This window comes from Mytilus trossulus, chromosome 14 (assembly GCF_036588685.1).
Source record: "Mytilus trossulus isolate FHL-02 chromosome 14, PNRI_Mtr1.1.1.hap1, whole genome shotgun sequence".
In the NCBI taxonomy this organism is placed as follows: domain Eukaryota; kingdom Metazoa; phylum Mollusca; class Bivalvia; order Mytilida; family Mytilidae; genus Mytilus; species Mytilus trossulus.
In genome coordinates, this window is record NC_086386.1 from 46,215,761 (window position 1) to 46,237,968 (window position 22,208).

The window sequence follows — 22,208 nt, forward strand, 5'->3', positions numbered from 1 at the left end:
TTTCTTTTCTTCTTGATAGTGCATTATTGAGGTACGGTGGTAGCACAATAAATACCCTATTGCATATTGTTGCATTATTTAAGTAATCTTCATGGATATGAGATGTAAGAATGCTAATACAACTGCATACACAATAGTATAAACCTAAGACTAATGGTGACCTAATCACAAGTAAATTTATGTAACTTAGTAGATCTTACTAAAAGTATATGGTTCAAAATCAATAGACTACGATTAAGGGGAAGGGGCAAATAATCTCCAAGAAAAAGAAATGTTTCCATGCTAGTACAACTGCATACCAAATAGCATTGACTTACCATAAGTGATTGCTCAATGAACTAATCACACTCTTACACAATTCAAAATATACAGACTTAATATTCTGGCTAAAAAATGATCTAAATATGTCGATTCACTTGTGAGATGATTTTTGTTCCCATGGAAAATAGATTTTAGATGGAGTTAAAATCATCAATATATCTTTAAGATAAAAATATTAAAAATAAAGGCAACAGTAGTATACCGCTAAAAATTACAAAATTCCTAAATTAGAATCAGAATTACTAGGTTTCAACCATTTTCTTCAAGCATCATTCAACACGTACAATAAAGACTTTTGGGGGTTCACTTTCATGCAAAAACTACGCTATCAATATCAATATCTCAATATCAAGTTGGATTTTTTGGTGTTTTTTTTTTAAGATTTGACAAAAAATTATGTTGTTAACATGAAATGATATTGGTAACTTTTACTAATCCCTCTCTGGAAAAATACCCCCCTTGCTGGTCAAGTTTATATGATTATCAAACTTATCCATGGTCTAAGTGAGTGAAAACCTTCAACAAAACTTGAAGAGGATAACATAATGTAGACATAATACAATTGTAATCACAGGTTCCATGGTAAAATCACACATGTGCCTCCTATGTTTTACTTAGTATGGAATTTGAAGATAACTTTGATCGCAAAGCGAAAGAAGAGCATCATATCAAATTATCATATCAGATTTAATAGTAATCTTTGTTGGGTACTTTCTTCTGTTTGTAAACTTAAAATTCAATCTGACATTGATTTGACACAAACTCCAAATTCAAATGAAATTGTTAAGCAAATTCAGTGACTTTCTGACATTGACACATTTACACATCATTTTATCTACTGAATACAATTACTTATGCTTTCTGAAAGGTGACAATATTGAAACAATAGTGATATATGATAGTGTTTAGGGGTTCATCGTATCTCAATGGAAGACTAAATATATGTTTTACATAACTTTCAACACTGCTCTGCTATTACATGGTGGTCAGTTATCATTAGTGGAGGAAGCCGAACCTGAAGTGCCCAGAGAGAACCACTGACCTTCAGTAGGAAAACTGACAATCTTAGTCAATTAAGATTGGAGTCAAGTGCACCTGCCCCGTGTGGGATAAGAACTCACAACCTCAGTGTTGACTTGTTAGTGTAATCACTTTGACTGATGTCTTCACTTTAGTTTGTATAAATGTCAAATACATTTTTTTGAAGTATTTATTTTATTGTATCATGTTTCAAACAAAATACCACATCATATAATATTTTAACAAGTATAAAAATAAATAATTTAACAGTACAATAAATTAAATATAAAACTTGTCACACTTCATATGTTTCTTATTACAAATATCACAGACAAAATTAATTGGAAGGAAAAGTTTCAGCAGTATATTACAAATAATCAACCAATTTGTTCATAAAAAAAGATTTGATGCAAATATAAGAACTCATAAAAAAATGTGTGTTGAATAATCAATATATTTAAAATTAAATTAATATAGATAACCAGGTTTTCTGAAAAATATATTAAAATTCATTTAAGTTCTAGAGAGATGCAATATCAGTGACATGTATTGACTTAAAAATCACAAGAAAAAGTATCACATTGTTGGTCCCAGTTTCATCCGCCCCAACTTTTAATATACATTGTAATTCTTATCTAAAAAATGTATTCTAAGAAACTAAACAAAGATATAAAGGTGATCTTCTTTTAAATAGTGAAAAGAAACAAAATACAACCTTATATTCAATGCCTTTCCATTTTATTACCCAGGCAAAAAGTTGAAGAAAAAAAATTAATAAAACAGTCACCTAGATCTGTTCTAGATAGAAATATGAATTCAATTGAAAAATCTTTCAATCAAATTATTGTAAAAGATTTGTTTAAGGAATTGGACAATAGGTACATTGACTTGTCATCAAACTTGAAACGACAATGAATAGTCATTTCAAAACAGTTCATACACATTGATATACAGTCTATAACAGCATTATGTTTTAGATTCTTCCATCCTACTTTGAATTTCTATGGCATATCTATAATCCTCTATGGCCTGTTTCTGATTACCAAGTTTGCCTCGTACGTCTGCTCTTCGTTTCAATACTAATGGATCATCTGGTTTTAAAGACAAAGCTGAAAATAGAAACATGATAAATTTTCACTTATAACAAGTAATCAGAAACTTAGAAAATTTGTCTGAAAAAAACAACCCATTGTTCTTGAAAATGCTTGATCTTTAGTGATCATGTCCTGATTTTTCAGTCTAACCTTTTTGTTGAATTGGGATTTGTGTTGCAAAATAGTTAGGAATTCTAATAAAGTAATTCATTTCAATGTATAAAAAAATGTGTTTCTGTTACAAATCATGATGCATTGTTTTATGTATATATGTCATGCTGTCCATCAAGGGCCCTTGATTGGAATAATAAATATTCTTATACTATTTTCAAATATTTTTTTATTCATGCCCTTTATAGCTTGCTGTTCGATGCGAGCCAAGGCTTTGTGTTGAAGACCATACCTTACCTATAATGGTTTACTTTTATAAATTGTGACTTGGATGGAGAGTCTTCTCATTGGCACTCATACCACATCTTCCTATATCTATTTAACACTAATATCATGTTTTCTTACCTTTAGAATAGTCTGTCTCCGCCTTATCAAAATGGCCCATAGAAGCATAAAGGTTTCCTCTGTTGAAGTATATATGTGCTGTGTACGGACTAAGTTTGATAGCTGCCTTGAAATCTTCTAAAGCACCCTGTGCATCTCTCATCATGACCTATAAAATAGTGAAATAAAGACATACGTAAAGAAATCTATGAAATATAAATTGATATTATGTTGTGAATGGTGTTGTTTTTCAAAATTGGACTGGGATGGGGGGCATTTTTAATGTCTGGCAAAAATAGAAACTTCGTAAGAAATAAACAGGAGAGGCATTGATATTGTGAACTTTGTAAATTAACATATTGGAGACACAGGTTTTGACTTGCTTCTTATCTACAAATATCTTTGAATATCTATATTTTTAGTCTTCCTTAACGTTAAAAAAAGAAAATCCTTGCAACTAAAACTCTTTTTTTTTCTAAATAATTCACCAAAACAAGCAATGAAATAAAGATATCCACTTATTATCAAATCCATTGGAAATCATACTTCCATATCTTATACTGTGGTTTCATTAATATTCGTTGGATACCAATTTTCGTGGATTTCGTGGGTACAGGAGAACCACGAATTCAAATGTTCAACAAAATACAAATTTTGTAAAGGAATGAGTGTAGACTTTGCCAAAACCACGAAATTAAATATCCACGAATATGTAAGTTTTCCTCAAACCACGAAAATTGGTACCCACAAAAATAAATGAATCCACAGTATTTTAAAATAGATTTATAAAATTCAAAATCATAAAAAGATCATTCATAAAGACTTACTCTAGTAATAGCTCTGTTTAATAATGCTGACTCATCTTTTCTATTGTGATCTAATGCCTTACTATAATATTCATATGCCTGAAAAAATAATAATACATTTGTTATAAGCAATTCATTTGTTTAGGATATACCTAAGCTATAATAAAAAGATAACAAAGTTGTGAACATTAGTTTTACTAAATATATCAACTTAAAATTTGAAAATAGACCAAAAATGTGTTTGAGGAGGTAGTGTTGTTATTTTCATTGCTCTTTGTACAAATGTATAAGCATAGGCAATAAACAGGAAGTTTAATGTCTATCCATCAGAAAATAAAATATCTCTAATTTGGAAGTGTATCTCCTCCATATACAATACATCAACATCACATGAACATGGTAACCAGGAACTAAAAACTCTTTCTCATTTAAGAACTTTGACCAAACTATCACTATATATATGGTAATAAAACAAAAATAATTACTATGTACCTCTTTTATGTTATTGTGCATGAGTTTCTAATTATAGTAATAGGAATCTTTTCAATAATTGATACTTGATCATAATATTCTATTCTTCAAATTATGTTACATGTACCTGTTTAAAATGCCTAGTGTGGAAGTAAACATTAGCAGCATTGAAGTACGCCAGGGAGTATGATTTGTCTAACTTCAAAGCTTGTTGATAATCCCTCATGGCATTTACTGGATCCTGCATAAACTGAAATATAAAACATCTCACAATTGGTTCAAATCTTATAAAACATAACTTCTTTAATGCAAAGATGAGATAAGCATTTTGAAAACAATTTGAAATTACTTTTGTGGCAAATCTACACATAAAACAAATTTGCTAGAGGAAGATATCCATCATTGTACATTTAAAAAGTGACTTCCATGTTAAAAAATAGTTAAGGGATATAAAGGTAGAACTCATTTTTATTTCAATTTTTCCAGGAAAAAATTTCAACATTCATATAACTGTCTTATAAAAATCATGTACCAGGGTAATAAGGTTTTGAAATTTTATAGAGGAAGATTAGTTTCTCAAGATTTCAAAGTCCAAGTCAATTTTAAGACCATTTTAGTATAAAAGTTAATTCCAATTTGGGCAAATTTAGTGTTTTCCTAAACTTTACCTGGTTAATAACTCCTCTATTTGTCAGTAGTTCTGCAGTTGGGGATACATTAATAGCAGCATTGATGTCCTGGAAGGCTGCAAATGTATTACTCATCTGGAGGTTGACTATAGCTCTTCCTTCTAATGCTGGCTTAAATGCTACAAAAATGACAATGAAAATGAACATATTATGATTGATTGTTCCTTTTGCTATTGATTCAATAGGTACATGGAAAAAAAGTCTACAATTAAACAGTTTCTAAAAATTGAAATTATAATAGAATATATCTTAATCCACAGGCCTACAGAAGGTATCATAAACCTAAAGCATGCATGAAATTTTCCCAATCTACAGAACTTTATCTCATTATATCAACTCTAGGGGTTAGGGGAGAGGTTGGATCCTGCTAACATGTTTAACCCACCACATTCTTTATGTATTTGCCTGTCCCAAGTCAGGAGCTTGTAATTCAGTGGTTGTCGTCTGTTTATGTGTTACATATTTGTTTTTTCATAAATTTTTGTACATAAATTAGGTTGTTAGTTTTCTCGTTTGAGTTGTTTTACCTTGTCATTTCAGGGCCTTTTATAGCTGACTTTGCAGTATGGGCTCATTTTTGAAGGCCATACAGTGACCCTATAGTTGTTAATTTCTGTGTCATTTGGTCTCTTGTGGAGAGTTGTCTTATTGACAATCATACCACATCTTCTTTTTTATATCTAGATAGCTGTTTGACATCGACCTATACAGATCACTACAGCCTTTAAATTGATAATTTAAGTATTGAGAATATTCCTTTATTAAAGGATAATTGAGGGGGGATAGGAGGGGTCCTGATCCTGAAATCCCGGACTTAAAAAAACGAAATCCCGAGGTCCCGAATTTAAATAAAGTATATCCCGACGTCCCGAAATCCGAAAAAAAGATTCCCAGATCCCGAAAGGGTCAATCCCGAAATCCCGAGCTTAGAAATACCCGATCCCGGAGTCCCGATAAAGGTCCTATCCCCCCTCATAATTATACCAGAAATTAAGTCATGTATACTTACTAGGTCTGACTGAAATAGCTATAGTAAACTGGTTCCAGGCCTGCATAAATTTACCCAGGACCTGTAGAGTATTGGCAAGGTTAACTCTAGCTGACAAGTTTGTTGGTTCCTGTCTAAGCACACGTTCATAATCTCTCCTGAAATTTTTCAAATATCATGGTTTAATCTTGCAATTTATTTGTTAATAATTCACCATAATTTTTTTTGAATATTGGGGTTTTATATACCATGAATTAGTTTTAACTATAACAAACCATTAAGTCTCGTTTATAAATGGTGATCACACAAAATTGGCATGATCACTAAGTACTTGTTTTACAAGTGACTTACATGAAATTCATTTTGAATAACCAAGGTTTATTTTCCATTTTGATACTTAGTTCTTATGTTGTATTTTTATACCACTGTCCCAGGTTAAGGGGAGGGTTTGTATCCCGCTAAGAAGTTTAACCCAGCAACACTATGTATGCATGTATGTATGTGCCTATCCCAAGTCAGGAGCCTATAGTTCAGTGAGTTGTTTGTTTATGTGTTAAATATTTTTTTCTGTTCGATTTTTTTAATATATAAATAAGGCCATTAGTTTTCTTGTTTGAATTGTTTTACATTGTCATTTCGGGGCCTTTTATAGCTGACTATGCGGTATGGACTTTGCTCATTGTTGAAGGCTGTAAGGTGACCTATAGTTGTTAATTTTTGTGTCATTTTGGTCTGTTGTGGAGAGTTGTTTCATTTGCAATCATGCCACATCTTCTTTTTTATATAATTTTTTTTTGCAACTGTTAAGTTCTTTTTGTTATGATGCCATTCTATTTTTAATACTTATTATCCTTTAGAATAGTGCTTTCAACTATCAGAAATCATGAATTATTGTTCAACAAAAAATACTTGTAAATGAGGAATAATGAAGTATATACTTACATTAAATTTTAGTCAGAAGACTTTTTGTGAAGTGTATGCCAGTATTCTAAATTTAGTTCCACAAGCCATGCACTACTTTTCTCCTGAATATAAAAATCTCCACACATACTACTTACTTGGCAAATTGTATTCCAGCTTTAGTACCATAATCCATGTACACATTGCCTCTGGCTATGATACCATCTAAGAAGAACTGGTTGTTATCCATACATGTGGTAAATACCTTAACTCCCTCATCTAAATCATTCATCCTACAAAATATACATAAAACCAACATTATAACTTGCACTTTTAAAAAAAGAATGAAACATTTGTTTTCTATGGAAAAGTGTATAAAACACATGGGTGCCTGAGACCTGTGTCTGTCTTTCCAGCATGTCAATCTCATAATTAATGGTGGCAAATGAATTTCACAGAACCTTTCAAAGATTTGCAATTGACACACACTTATCTGAAGCCATACTTGATAATACTTACTTGTGATAACACAGTCCTAGGGTATGAAGAATTCTATGGTCATTTGGTTCTATCTTAGCAACAAGCTTGAAGCCATACTTGATCATACTTACTTGTGATAACACAGTCCTAGTGTGTGTAGAATTCTATGGTCATTTGGTTCTATCTTAGCAACAAGCTTGAAGCCATACTTGATCATACTTACTTGTGATAACACAGTCCTAGTGTGTGTAGAATTCTATGGTCATTTGGTTCTATCTTAGCAGCAAGCTTGAAGCCATACTTGATCATACTTACTTGTGATAACACAGTCCTAGTGTGTGTAGAATTCTATGGTTATTTGGTTCTATCTTAGCAGCAAGCTTGAAGCCATACTTGATCATACTTACTTGTGATAACACAGTCCTAGTGTGTGTAGAATTCTATGGTCATTTGGTTCTATCTTAGCAGCAAGTTTGAAGTCATATAAAGCATTAATGTAATCCTTCCTCTCAAAATATAACAAGCCTCTATTGATCAGCACCTAAAAAAACAATTAAATTATTGAAAAAATGTCACATTAAAAGCAGGTATCATATTTGGTTGGCAGTCATCAGAAGGATTTTCATCAAAAATGACAATACTTTTTTTCATAGATGCATGAAAGATAAGCTGACTTCATTTCTTTTGTTGCTCATTACTATCAATGTCCTTTCACTGAATGAATTTGGTATAATTCATTACAAAAAACATCAAATATTTCCAATTTACGAAACAAAGGAAAAATAGATGATTGGTTGAATATTATAAAATCTTTATTCCAGAAGTGAAGTGTTTTGTATTCTATAGGCTCCTGTGAGATGTCAATGACTTGCATTGTACCATTTGATTAGAGATTTTCAATTTGAATTTTCCTCATGTTCTGTGTTTGTTTGGTTTTTTTTACTTTTTTTTAATTGGAAGTACACTTCTTTTGTCCATAATTGTTGTTTAACTTGAACCTTTTTTAGAATATAGATTCATACACTAAGCACAACTTTATAATGGTGCAATTTGCAGCAATTTTTAACAAAAAGATTACTTGATGTATGGTTAAACACATACATATCATTTTGTAAACTAAATATCTGAGCATATATTATTAATCCATTGGTTGAAATGAGACAGATATAAAGAATGTTAACCTTACATAACTTTCTTGTTTGAACCCTAAAAGGAAGAGATAAATAAGTCTAGTGAACCGATACACCTTCAGGCAGTACAAGCTGGTAGCTATAGAGTAGTAATAAGGATGGATACCAAAGTATGCTGTGGATGTCTTAAAACTTCATAAATCCAAACAATAAAATGGTGTCTTTTTATAGTTTGGATCTAAAAGGTAGGAATAGATATTGGAAGATAGAGAAATTAAGTCAGTAAGATAAGGTTTTTGATTGCATTCCTTACAATATTTTCTCAAATATTGACAAGATGGCAAAATAGTCCTTTTGTAATCTTAAATCTTTTATAATTTGCAGTACATGGTTTTTTTTTTAATTGTTTGTGGATTGATCTCCATTGTTTTCTTAAATAAATCAATTCTACAGGAAGACAATCTATGTTTCAATTCTCCAAACTACCTTTCCAGTTAGTGATTAGAAAATTTCTGAAAATTATAATCACAATCAAGGCAATCCATGAAATTAATGTTACCTTCTACCTACAATAAAACCTGGCTCCCACTACCTCCTTTAATAAGCTTACATTACAGTCTTGTCATTTCTTGATTTGTAACCCTTCACCACAATTAGAACATATTCACATAATCATCCCACTTAATGAACAATCTGAACACATTAAACATGTATCGTCTTAGTAATATACACTGTTTTATTGACACACCTGAAACCTTTTTCTAGTTTCCTCTTCAATTTCACTAGGGAGCTGTTTGAATATAATACTGTTACATAAAATTCTTGTGACCTAAATACTTAAGCCAAGGAATTCAACAATTTCCTTAAAGTCTTGATGAAATAGTTAAATAATATATTTTCGATCAATTTAGCCTGTAATGAAATGTATTCCTAAACACTCATTTTAACATCTCAAAACATCCCTAGAATATCATAAGCCTTTAAATTCTTAAATGGCAAATTAAATTTATTCACCCTTTTCATTTGGGATTTATTACCAAAAACAATGATAATTGAAAAACTATCTGTGATGACTCATTTTTTTCTACTAAAGGTAGGAAGTTATAACCCCTCCTTCGCCACCCTACATTCACCTTTATAATTTTTGATTTTTTACCAAAAACAATGATAATTGAAAAACTATTTGTGATAACTCATTTTTTTCTACTAAAGACAGGAAGTTATAACTCCTCCTTTGCCACTCTACCGCCCCCCCCCCCCCCCCCAAAAAAAAACAAGAAGAAAATAATCAAAATTAAATAATAAAATAAAACTTCTAGAGGAATAGCATAATAAATAAACATTGCTGACACCTGACATTACCTTTAGTTGTAGATCAGCACCAAGTAGGAGAACAATACCATAGTCTGTTAAAGCCTAAAAAGAGAAGTCAAGGAATTTAAAAAATGTCAATAAAGAGCCTTAAAGATAATTTCATAATATATTGAAAGTTTATAAAAAAACCACACTTACAACCATGCAACAGACATTAGATTTCTACATAAACAAGTTTGTTTTAGTTTCTGTAAATGGTTCATTTTGCCTGTTCCTTTTCACTTGATCAATTATATCTTTCATACATTAAACACTTGCAAACTGTCTCATTTAACAGTAGCATTTGCTGATAACCTTACTGTTTTTGCCAATACGTTTTCTTCTGGTAATGTATAGCAACATAGTTTTTTAATGCTATTTATTTTTCCCACCACTTTTTTCTTTTGTTAAAACACTGACCTGTTGTGTAATATAATTGAGAGTACACATTTTCTATACACTAATACAGGTACAAACCTTTTGCCAATCTTTTTTCTCCTGGTAACATACTGCCCTGTTAAAGTAAGCTAGAGCACACTGACTATCTATACTGGTAGCAGTTGTCAAGTCTCTGATAGCTAGATCATAAGCTTTTATATGAAACTTCAAAGCCCCTCTGAAAAAAAAGACATTGAAAATAAAGGGAATGATAGCCTCTGATTATTACAATACAACTTATACAAGAGTGAAATGTCTCGCCTTCTTTACTAAACTTTGATATTATGTTGATAGTCCTAGTAAGAAGAACTACAACTATGACATAAACTGAACATTATCCAAGAAAATGAGATCAAGGTCATATAAACAAAACTAGAATACATGAATATCTTACAATAATTCAATACACTAAATATAGTTCACTTGTTGCTTATGGTGCACTAGGTTGTAACTTACCTATACAAATATGCTCTAACACTTACCTATACAAATATGCTTTAACACTTCTAGGTTGTAACTTACCTATACAAATATGCTCTAACACTTACCTATACAAATATGCTTCAACACTTCTAGGTTGTAACTTACCTATACAAATATGCTCTAACACTTACCTATACAAATATGCTCTAACACTTCTAGGTTGTAACTTACCTATACAAATATGCTCTAACACTTCTAGGTTGTAACTTGATAGCTTCATTACAGCTTAATATAGCTTTAGTGTAGTTCTTCTTCATCCCATAGTAACAAGCTCTACTTAGGTATGCCTGGAATATCTTAGGATTCTTAGCCAAAGCTTTGTTGAAGTCATGGATACCCTTAGATAATTGATTCAGCTTCATCCTGGTCACTCCCCTCTGATATAATGCCTGAGAAAAAAAAAAAGTATTGAGGAAATGAAAAGTTTGTGTTGCATAAATTGTTTTTTTATTTCATTAATGTGTCCTAGACGGCCAAGTGGTCTAAGTAGTGGAACTACTGTATCTCTTGCCTGCCAAAAGTGAGGCTGCAGGCCCGTAGCCAGGAATTTCTAAGGGGGGGTTCGTTGGACTCGACTTTAACAGTCATAATTCGAACAGAACATTGACTTTAACAGTGCTTATTTGTTTTCAAGGGGGGGGGGGGGGTTGTCCCAACCCCCCAAACCCCCCTGGCTACCTGTATGAGCTGTGAGTTTGAATCCCCCAAACATGACAAGTATGCTCGCTCAACTCCACAATCTTAATTGAATAGGATTATCAGTTTCCCTTTGAAGGTCGTGGTTCTCTCCATGCATTTCAGCTTCATCCAACAATAAAAACTGAATGAAATATAGTGCTAAAAGTGGCATCAATCATTTCATTAATATTTTAAAATTCTGAAGATAAAGTTCTCCCTTTCTATATCATTGGTCAAATTACCTGCTACTAAAACTGCCTTCCATTTTATATACTAGTCCTTGAAATTAAATTTCTATAAGCAATTCTTACAAATTCATAAAAACAAAGGCTTTTGTACAGGCTATTAAAAATAGAAACGGTATTACAGCTATATCAGAACAAGGGTCTGATACAGCATTTGATCCACTGAGGGCTTATACTTACATCAGGATAGTTAGCATTGAGTCTAATAGCTTCAGAGAAAGCCTCTAGTGCTCTGATATATGTCTTTAGTTCTATGTTACACATCCCTATCAAGAAATGAGCCTCAGCAGCTTCCTTTGGCCAGGGATCACCAGTTTTCCAAGGTTTCTGAAATTACAGGCAATATAAAATAATGAATATATGTGCTGACATTACATGTATTCAATACTGTTCCTCTCATTTAATACATAACAATTTACAAGTCTTAAAATAAAAAAATAAAACATAAAAAATCTGCAAGGAATCATATTTGAAAGATAATAATTTGATTTTTTTTTATTGAGAAGAAATATAATTTTCTTATTAAAGTAGAAATTCATGCAATGGTTAATCTAAAAATAAGCATTAATTAGCACTGACTCAGTGAATCTGAATTCTACGAAAGGATTTTCTTCATCGGCTGGAATATTTTATAGGGAACTCACTAAATTGAGATGAATTTACACAAGTTTGAAATTAGTAAAGAAATTCTTTAAAAAACAACAATGTTCATTAATTGTTATCAATATCAATAAAACTATACTTTTTTGAGTCAACTTAATATTCTTTTTTTTTACTGTAAGCATGATATTCTAAAATTGACCTTTAATAAATTCATTACAGTTGACAAACAGGACTTCTAAACATCAACTAAAACTATGCAAATAAGGATAACTCTAATTTATGGGGTGGGGGTGGGGGGACTCAGCACAAAACTTTTCTGGTATACAGCATATTTTCTCAATGCTTTTAAAAGACATCTACAATGGGAAGTACCTTATAAACAAAGACTATTTCAAGCTTTTTCTTCCTCAGGGAAATTCCTAAATGATGTACTAAGACTTGCAACCACAATTAAAATTATGCGAAAAGGATTGGACAAGCTGGACTATTATTAACATTATCTTTAATCCTATTTAAAATTCTAATTAATGGACTACATTTAAGCTTATGGTTTTGCATTAGAGCCTTGATATATATGTAAGGCAAGAAGGTCATGATATAAAAATGCTTCAATGTGTTGTTTTTTACATACGTGTAAATACACCTAATAAAACAAATTATAAAAAACAATCTAATAAAAACCAGTACTTAAATTAGCATCTTATTTACCTCAGAAGATGTTTAAAATATATACATAAATGCTAAGGCAAAATAAAAACGCATTATGTTTATATAACCTGATTCTCCGTTCATCGATGACACAGAGTTAGTTTTATACTAGATTTGCAAATTGAAAAGAATGAAAAGCTTCATGCTTTCCAAACAAAGAATGCATGGCTGATTTAAATTTTGGACAAAAACTTACAATTTTTAAATTGAAATTTAATTATAAATAATTAAATCTTTTTCTGACCATACCAATCTGATTCACAGTTAAAAGTATATATATATATACACGCCCAGGTGGTCGTGTGGTCTAGCGGGACGGCTGCAGTGCAGGCGATTTGGTGTCACGATATCACAGTAGCATGGGTTCGAATCCCGGCGAGGGAAGAACCAAAAATTTGCAAAGCAAATTTACAGATCTAACATTGTTGGGTTGATGTTTAGACGAGTTGTATATACATATATATATATATAAATACACCAAACAAAGTAGAAAAGTAAACCTGAAAACAAATTGTCACAAAGTCTGCTAGTAAAGACTTATCCCTAAATAAAGTACTTGTAAAAATACATTGGTTTACAGTTCTGTAAATTCAAAAATTAATTAGAAGTTTTAATAACAGCAAATAATGTGACTGGGTGTGTATCAAAATAAAAAGAATTTGCATTCTGATTATGATACATATATCTGTATGCAGGTTTTCCTAGAATCTCAATAGTTTATCTCCAATTTTTGTCCATTCTTCAAAAATCCAAATAATAAATCCACACAATAATTTCTGAATTTACAGTATAAAATTGTCAGACTTTGTTGGCAAGTTATACTTTAAGTCTGCTATGAAGATTCACAATTCCTGTAGACAATCTGACTGCTTGAACAAGGAAAATGAAGCTGTTTTTTCAATCAGACAAAATTTAATGTAATCATCAGTAAAAATTAAATGAAAGTATGTATCTGACAAAGATACACAGTCAACTTTGGCTTTCCCATAATTTTTCATGCAAAAGCAAAATACATATGTCTTCTAGCAATTCAAATAATAAAGTAAAGAACAGAGTATCATAGAAGAATAAAGATTTAGAAACTGTAAAATCGGGTATCATGCTTAAATGCATCACATATATTCTTAGCATAATTATATAGTTCAAACAATTCTTGATATACAGAATAAGAAAAGGTATAGAAAAGCATTGTAAGCTCAATCAGACATTCTTTTATGTCTACAACCACATGCATTCCTTCAGTAGGAACTTTTTGTCTGTCATGTGGTCCTCATGGCCTTTCTTTTTATTGTTTCTTATTTTGAACTTTATAGATTTCTAGTGTTTATAGGTGGTTTGTTTTACATTTATCTACAGCTTACAATATAATTTGGTTAATTACTCTATAGTGACTATTAGATTGTTGCCTAGTTGTTACTGATGAGTAACTGTTCGATGGTCAAAATTTGTTCACCTTTTTTACATTAAATCTTTTCAAAAACAACTTTAATTTATTTAAGGATAATACCAAAATATCTACTAAAAAAACATATCAGATCGCAGATTGCAAAAAAAAGTTCATTTCCTGTTTTTCTATTTTAGCTTTTTTGGCCATGATTGCTTAACAAATATTCTAAGTGCAAAAACTCCCACCAATTGCACCAATAAGTACGTTCTATTTCACTTCTCGAGTATATATGTTATAAAAATATCATGCTCTGCTCCCATAACCTCATTCTAATCTTAACCGTCTAAACCATAATTCTATGTGCAAAATTGATGTAAAAGTTCTATTTCTTATCAAAGGAAATAAAGCGTGTCATGCACCACTGAATTCCCTGCATCTCAATGCTAGAAATGTTTATATATGTATATAGTTGATACATTCCCAATTCTTACCATTTTCTCTAGCTTGACCTATGACAATTGTTGATATGATATAAATAACACACAGTAAAATACATATACTACAATATCAAACATATATGTTGGTATTCATCACAAATTTTTAAGCTTTAAACCTAGCTCGGTCTTAAATAAACAATCTGTTAGTCTAAATAAAGATTTTTACAGTCTCAACTGTATGTTGTAAGATAAATGCTCTTTTTGTAATGAAAAACTAGACACAAAATGGCTGTTTAAGAACAGTTATAATAGCTTAAATGAGGATGTTGGTTTTTTTCTTGAAATGTTCACATTTTTTTATCATAGGCCTTGTGAAAGTATATGATTATATTTTTTAATTGCTGTATGTTAACCTGTTAATATGTTTAAATAATTGTACTTTGTCTGGTGGATATGATTGTTCAAATTGTTGAACATTGTTCTTTTTGTGTTTTTAGTGCTTTTTGCTGATTGCTGAAGGCCATACAGTGACCCATATTTGCTTAAAACTCTGGATGGTCTTTTAAGTGGCAATTATTCTAGTTATTCTATACATAAGGTATATTTCTTGAGGTCAAAGTCATTAAAAGGTCATTAGCTAATTTCAAAACCTATTAAAAACCATCCTTGTGGATATAAAAATGGTTTAATCATTATTATTTGATTCCTGATTAGCTAAACCCACTTCTAATATGAAATTGGTTGGTTGAAACAGATTTCTCTTAGAAGAAATTTAAAGGTCTGAGTGAATAAACTAAACAGAGAACAATACATGTTGTATTTGTTAGATGGGACAATAGAACTTACAAAAGTTTAAATCGACAGGTAACTTGCAGGTGAATCTATGGAAAGGTTCAATTGAGTTCACAATAAATATAAAATAAGAAAAACTTTTTGTCTAATTCAAACTGTATAGGATACAATTTCGTTAAATAAAAAACAATCATAGAAAGAGATTACACTTGCATGATATGTGTGCATGAAACATGTGCATGAGCCATATTTGCATGAGATATATGTGCATGAGATATAAGACTTAAGAACAGTGCCAATGCAAAGAGCATTAGATATTTATACTGAATTACAAAGTCAGCTAACTAAGTTAGAGCTTCTCTTTATATGAATTACAGCAGATTCCATTGAGTATGTAGCCAAAGGTAATATGTTTGGTTAGCTTGCTTGTTAGCTGAACCATGAAGTCATTGTTAGGTTATGTAAACTACCCTACTTAAAGAATAGACTAGTCCGACAGAAAACCGAACGATCTGTCTGTTGGACTTTGCTGCTTCAAAAGGAGGGTAGAACACCTGACCTAATAATGACTTCAGGGTTCAGCTAACAAGCAAGCGAACCAAATATATTTCCTACGCTACACACTCAATGGAATCCACTGTAATAAGTCCTTTTTAGAAGGTACTTATCAGAGTTTCCTATTCTATAGAAATGTCGGTAAGACTTCTTATTCTTATTCAATTATAGAATTACTGACTGAAAATTAAATATTTGACCTTTAAGTCAAAGTGTTTAACCCTTATTTTGAATATTTTGAACTCCATCTCCCACCCCTCCCCCTCCATAAAAAGAAATAAAATTGTCCCTTCAATCCTTTTCTGGAAAATGAGCATGAATGTTTGTTAATAAATATCAGCAATTTTACAAAAATTTGTAAGGGTTCCGCGGAACCCAGTGTCTCGCCTATTTTTGCTGTAAATCGCAGGCTCAACAACAATGAGGAAAAAAATCAATAAAAATATTCCTCTTGTTACTATTTTATGATTGTAAGAAAATCTAAGTCCATTTAAAAGTAAATTACATAAAAAACAGAGTAATCTTTTTACAAACTTTACTTCTGGATACAATCTTATGATCATACATAAGCTTTTGTCCAAGTTTGGTACAAACCCAGGATAGTTTAAGAAAGTTATTAAAATTTTAAAAACTTTAACCACAGAGTGAATGTAATGGTTCCCCGCAGAAAAACTAAGTCCATTTAAAAGTAAAATGTGGAAAAAATGGATTTATTTATTTACAAAATTTACTTCTGGATACTATCTTATGATCATAAACAAGCTTCTGTCCAAGTTTGGTACAAACCCAGGATAGTTTAAGAAAGTTATCAAAATTCTAAAAACTTTAACCACAGAGTGAATGTTATGTTTCCCTGTAGAAAAATCTAAGTCCATTTATAAGTAAAATTCGAAAAAAATGAAATTTTATTTTTACAAAATTTACTTCTGGATATTATCTTATGATCATAAACAAGCTTCTGTCAAAGTTTGGTAGAAATCCAGTATAGTTTAAGAAAGTTATTAAAATTTCAAAAACTTTAACCACAGAGTGAATATTTGTTGACGCCGCCGACGACGCCGACGCCGACGGAATGTAGGATCGCTTAGTCTCGCTTTTTCGACTAAAGTCAAATGCTCGACAAAAATCAAAATTTCACTAATCAACAGAGTATATGTATGTATATATATTGTCATTAAAACAGCTGCTGAAAGGGTTTATTAGTACCAGTTGTACTTACTCTATCAATAAAAGACTGAACAGAAAATTTTTAACAATAATCATAAAATCAAATTAACTTAAAAGACGCGTAAAAACATGGCAGAGTATATTTTCAAAATCAAAGATGGGTATTTTCTCAAAAAAATATTTCTCAAAATTACAACCTGATCTCAATTTTTACATTATTTTGAACATATCTCAAGCATAGTTAGAAATTTTGATTAAACATCCAATCACCCATTCTTATAAAATTAATGTGAATTTTCATACTTCAAAATCATACTCCGTAAATATAGTTACATATTTCAGCACTACTTGACAATTTTTAAAACAACATAATTCGCCATCGCTGTCACAGGTCAATATAGGAACATCAATATCTAATTAATCTATCACTACACAAACTTACATATAGTTCCAATGCTTTATTGAAACTTTCTATAGCCTTTAAGAATTCCTTAGCCTTCATCTGTGTTTTACCAAGTAACATAAACATAGAGGGTACTGGCTGGACTCGTGTGGCTGCTTCCAATGCATCTATTGCCTGTCAAAATAAAATGGTAAAAATTTAACGTAAAACTCCAGAGCACCTGAGATCACCACTTGATTTAGGTAGGGTTCGTGTTGATCATGTTTTCTATGTGGTATTTGTGTAACAATATTTGTCTTTTGGTCTTTTTTTTTTTTTTGTCAGTTTATTTTTTACTATATATCAGAGGGGATAGGACCTTTATCGGGACTCCAGGGTCGGGTGTTTTTAAGCTCGGGATTTCGGGATTGAACCTTTCGGAATCAAGGAATTTTTTATTTGACTTTGGGACCTCAGGATTTCGTGATTTTAAGCCAGAGATTTCGGGATTTTGAGTTTTTACGCCCGGGATTTCGGGATCAGGTTCCCTCCTATCCCCCCTCATATATGAGTTTGAATGTCCCTTGGGTATCTTTCGCCTTTCTTTAACACAAACATTACAACATACATTGTATTGAAATTGCTTGCTTGCTGCTTCAGACACAGTGTTTTAAACAATTTGAATTGTTAATCAATTCATATTTTGACTTAAAAATTTGTTTACAAATAACATTCATCATTCTCAATTTGTTGACAAAAAACAACTTGACCTTATACAAAATTTTCTAATTAAAATCTCACCTTGTTGTAATTTTTCAAGAATGACTGAACAACAGCTTGTTGTGTTGGCATCTGTCCTAATGAAGAATCTGTACTTAATTCTGAAGCATGTCTGCAAAGTTAATGAAACCAAATTATGTATTTTCAACAGTTTTCTGGTATTAGAAAATGCTGATATAGTATAGCTTTTAAATAATTTTATAAGTTTCTGAAATTATAATACTAATTAAAAATATATGTTTGTCAACAAATTAGTGTCTGTGTGTAAAAGTGCACAGATAAAAGATAATATAGAAATATGTATTTAGACAATAACTAACTTTTAAAAGAATTCAAACATTGAAAAATATAGCACAATGCTTCATTCCTGTTAATGCAACTTCATTCACAATGTCATAAAACAATGATTGCATGTATGTCAGAATTTCGATCACATGGGATAAATTATAACTTTTTATTTGACTGAAACCAATGTTATTATTATTTCTATCACTGAAGGGCCAACTGCATCAGACAAGCACTGTTTCTGAAAATATCTTCATAGATGTAGAAAAATGCATAAAACACTAATGAGTAACAGTAACAAGAGAATAAATATGTATAGACTGACATATTCTTTGGGTACAGATTTTGAAACAGAAAAAGTAAAAGTTACATTTAAACAGCCTGCTCCAACATTTTATAAAACAAATAAATTGTATGCAAGAAATGTGACATTTTAAAATTTAACAGAAAAACAATTTTAAAAGTAAATTTAAGTTATACAAAACATCAAGGTTGACTTCAGCCTGAATAAAGCCAGTCCCTTTTGTCCACAAATACAAGTGGATAGTAGGGGGTGATTTTTTGTCAGACTGGTAAAAATTGAGTTGCATAATATATTGGTAATAGATATATTCTCAAGTATTCTGAAATAAGAAATCAGTAAAAGACATAAGCATTAGCTAACTGTTGAGGAGTAAGAAATGATTAATAATTTCCAATTAACAAGGAAGTAAAAAGGTTGTGATTATACAAGTCTGTAATACATTGTTAATATAACAGTGTTACTGATAATAATTTTAGATTGTGCAGAGGACTTGCCTATAGATGCTATGAAATAGTAGTAAATTATATTAGTATTTCTGTAATTCAGACAAGAGTTCTTTTGCATCTGATTATCAATGATTGGCATATAAGCAGATTTGAAGAAGTTTTCAGTATATATTCTTTTCAGTTTGAGAATTAAAGATGCAATGTTCAAAATAAATATTGTCACTGTTCAAGATATTTTATTTCAAATTTCATCTTGAGATGAAAAAATCTTATCTTTCAATACATGTAGAGTAAATTGAAATTTCAAATTTATCTCATTGCTTAGAAATTTAACCAATTGAACAAGCCAAAAAGTTCATTATATAATTTAGAAGGAACTTTTATTTTGAACACAGCCTATTTTTAGAATATATCCCATAGATCCTTGCAGAGTTCACAATCTTACATCATTACATCTTGACTCCTAAGAAAAATTATACAAATTTATTCATTTCGAATCCTTTTTTTTTTTTTGCAAAACTGTATGCATTATACTCATTTAACCTATTTCAGTTGAAAGACATACATTTTTTTCAGTTTAATGACTTGCTGTAAAACTTTCTAATTGTATTGCTAAGGAGTAAACAGCTATAAAACAATAACACAATTTCAACAAGAGTTATTTCCCCTTTCAATGATATTGGAGGTTAAGGAACAAGGTACGATAAGGTCCATTTTTGGCCCCCTATTTTCTCATTTTCTAAATTTTAATTTGGAAAGCTTCTTATCATGTTAAAATATTCCCTTAGGATTGAAGTTTGTTTAGATGATCTTTAAAACCATTAATTTCAGAAAATGGGGGAGGTTTAGGGGGGGGGGGGGGGGGTAAAAGGGCATCAAAAACGTGAAAAGAAGGAAAAATAACGACTTTTGACCATTGTTTCTTAATATCAAATAGAGTGCTGTGGCAATTTGTTATGGTAGGGTAAGGATAATAAAAGCTGAAATATTAAAATTATCATTAGTTAACCAAACATGTGCAATTTGAATATTGTAAATTAATGTCAAAACTGTGATAATTTATGGACAACTGGTGCTTTAGGAAATTACCCTCTAAGCATATTTATCACTCTTAATTCTTTTTGTCGATCTTGGCCATATACAAACATCCTAAGAACACAGCCAATTATATGATGAAATAGTTGAATAGTTATAAAACAAATACAAAGAACGCTGCTAATACACATATAAAAATCTAGATTTTATTCACCCATAATCCCAAGTTTATTCAAATGACATACTTTGTTGGAGTTATATATTCCCTCACAATTCTACATACAATGTTCTTACTAAAATTCTATTACATCTATCTTTAATAAAAATTAAAACTATCTAAAAAGCCAACATATAACTGTATCTGGTTTTCTATATAATCTATATGGGTAAAGCCATAAAGGTGGTCTGGAAAGTGTGACATTAGGATATAAAATTGAAGTTTTTGATATCTCTACCAATTCACATTATTTTGTTAGCAACCATCTGTATCTTACTACCTCTTTTTATTTAAAACCCATGGTCTTGCTGGTTTTTGGCAAAATTGAACTTCCTTGTATATTTTGTGTAAGTTATATTGACAATAGTGCAATCTTTTGTTTTAAATAGTTTCTTATGGGATTAATGAAATGTATCAATACTTAGCTACACATAATATCTTTCAACATCATTATATAATAGACCGATTCACAGAGATATCCCTGATTTTCTGAAATGTCAGTGCTCTGAGCAAGATCAGTATGTTATAGATGTCCAAAATAAAGTTTTCTTCTAGTAACTTGTGTAAAACGTTTTTTGAACAGCAATTATATTTGTAAACATAATTATTATATTTCAAATGAAATATTTTATGTAGTTGTTGTAAACCCATATCTTCGTTGACATAATTAAATCCAAATTCAATGTATGTTATTTTGACAATAACCTTTTTTGATGGTTTTTCTGCCACAATTTTAAAACAGGCCACTCAAAAAAACAGGGGGGCCACACTAGCTGATTTTTAAAGTAAGGCAAAATTTATCCAATACAGCTTAATCTTCTAAATGAAGAGGATGACTATTAAATCTTGTATACCATATCTTACGTGTAGGTTATATTGACAAAGAGTGTCTAAATTTACTCCTTTTTAAAATCATTTTTTTAAAGATTATTTTTCTACTATTATCTAGGTAACTGATGGTTATCTTACATTTTACCATATTAAGATTGAATGCTTATATTGCTCACAACACTACCGTCTTTTGGTAGTTATATTGACACAATGTCAAGTAACTTACTAAAAAAAAACAGGAAATCTGGTGTAACATCTGAGCACAAAGAGTTTGATCCATTATGTTTATTTTGATATAAACTTAATTCTTGAATGCATGCAGGGGTTCATGTTCATTATTGTTCCACTAATAATGAAGTCACAAGCTAATAACCAAAACTATCTGAGATCTATCAGATCAAAGTGACAACTATAGATACAAGAAAAAATAAAGGTGGACTAATTCACAAATCCAGAAGGGAGAGGAGAAATCAAGATAAATAACAAGAAAAAAACAACTCACTCAAACCCAATAAAACTATCTGGTGCACTGCAAGGGTTATCTTAGCCTGATGGTAAACAGACACCTAATGAGTTACTCACAGTATTTAGGGGAACATATTAACTGTTGGTATTAAGGAGTATAGTTAATTAGACTCACTTGAACTGACTTTGTACCCAAAGGTTGCTCATTTAATATAAAATTGAG

General features: G+C 30.8%; 1 protein-coding gene across 5 annotated transcripts in view; it reads right to left on the reverse strand.

Annotated features, from left to right (window-relative positions):
• Positions 1–1,617: 1,617 nt before the first annotated feature.
• LOC134697172 (uncharacterized) overlaps positions 1,618–22,208 on the reverse strand; it is a 76,516-nt gene continuing 55,925 nt past the window's right edge. For 3 of the 5 annotated variants that reach the window (XM_063559249.1, XM_063559246.1, XM_063559250.1), the window contains 15 exons: positions 20,527–20,586; positions 18,424–18,514; positions 17,683–17,817; positions 11,772–11,918; positions 10,840–11,057; positions 10,225–10,363; positions 9,757–9,810; positions 7,672–7,805; positions 6,943–7,077; positions 5,906–6,042; positions 4,876–5,015; positions 4,335–4,457; positions 3,758–3,835; positions 2,952–3,099; positions 1,619–2,450 (listed from right to left, as the gene is read on the reverse strand). In XM_063559249.1, coding sequence (XP_063415319.1) covers positions 2,308–2,450; positions 2,952–3,099; positions 3,758–3,835; positions 4,335–4,457; positions 4,876–5,015; positions 5,906–6,042; positions 6,943–7,077; positions 7,672–7,805; positions 9,757–9,810; positions 10,225–10,363; positions 10,840–11,057; positions 11,772–11,918; positions 17,683–17,817; positions 18,424–18,514; positions 20,527–20,586 — 1,882 coding nt within the window. In that variant the 3' untranslated portion in view covers positions 1,619–2,307. Of the gene's footprint in view, positions 2,451–2,951; positions 3,100–3,757; positions 3,836–4,334; positions 4,458–4,875; positions 5,016–5,905; positions 6,043–6,942; positions 7,078–7,671; positions 7,806–9,756; positions 9,811–10,224; positions 10,364–10,839; positions 11,058–11,771; positions 11,919–17,682; positions 17,818–18,423; positions 18,515–20,526; positions 20,587–22,208 lie in introns of all 5 variants that reach the window. The other 2 variants (XM_063559245.1, XM_063559248.1) reach the window with 2 other exon arrangements.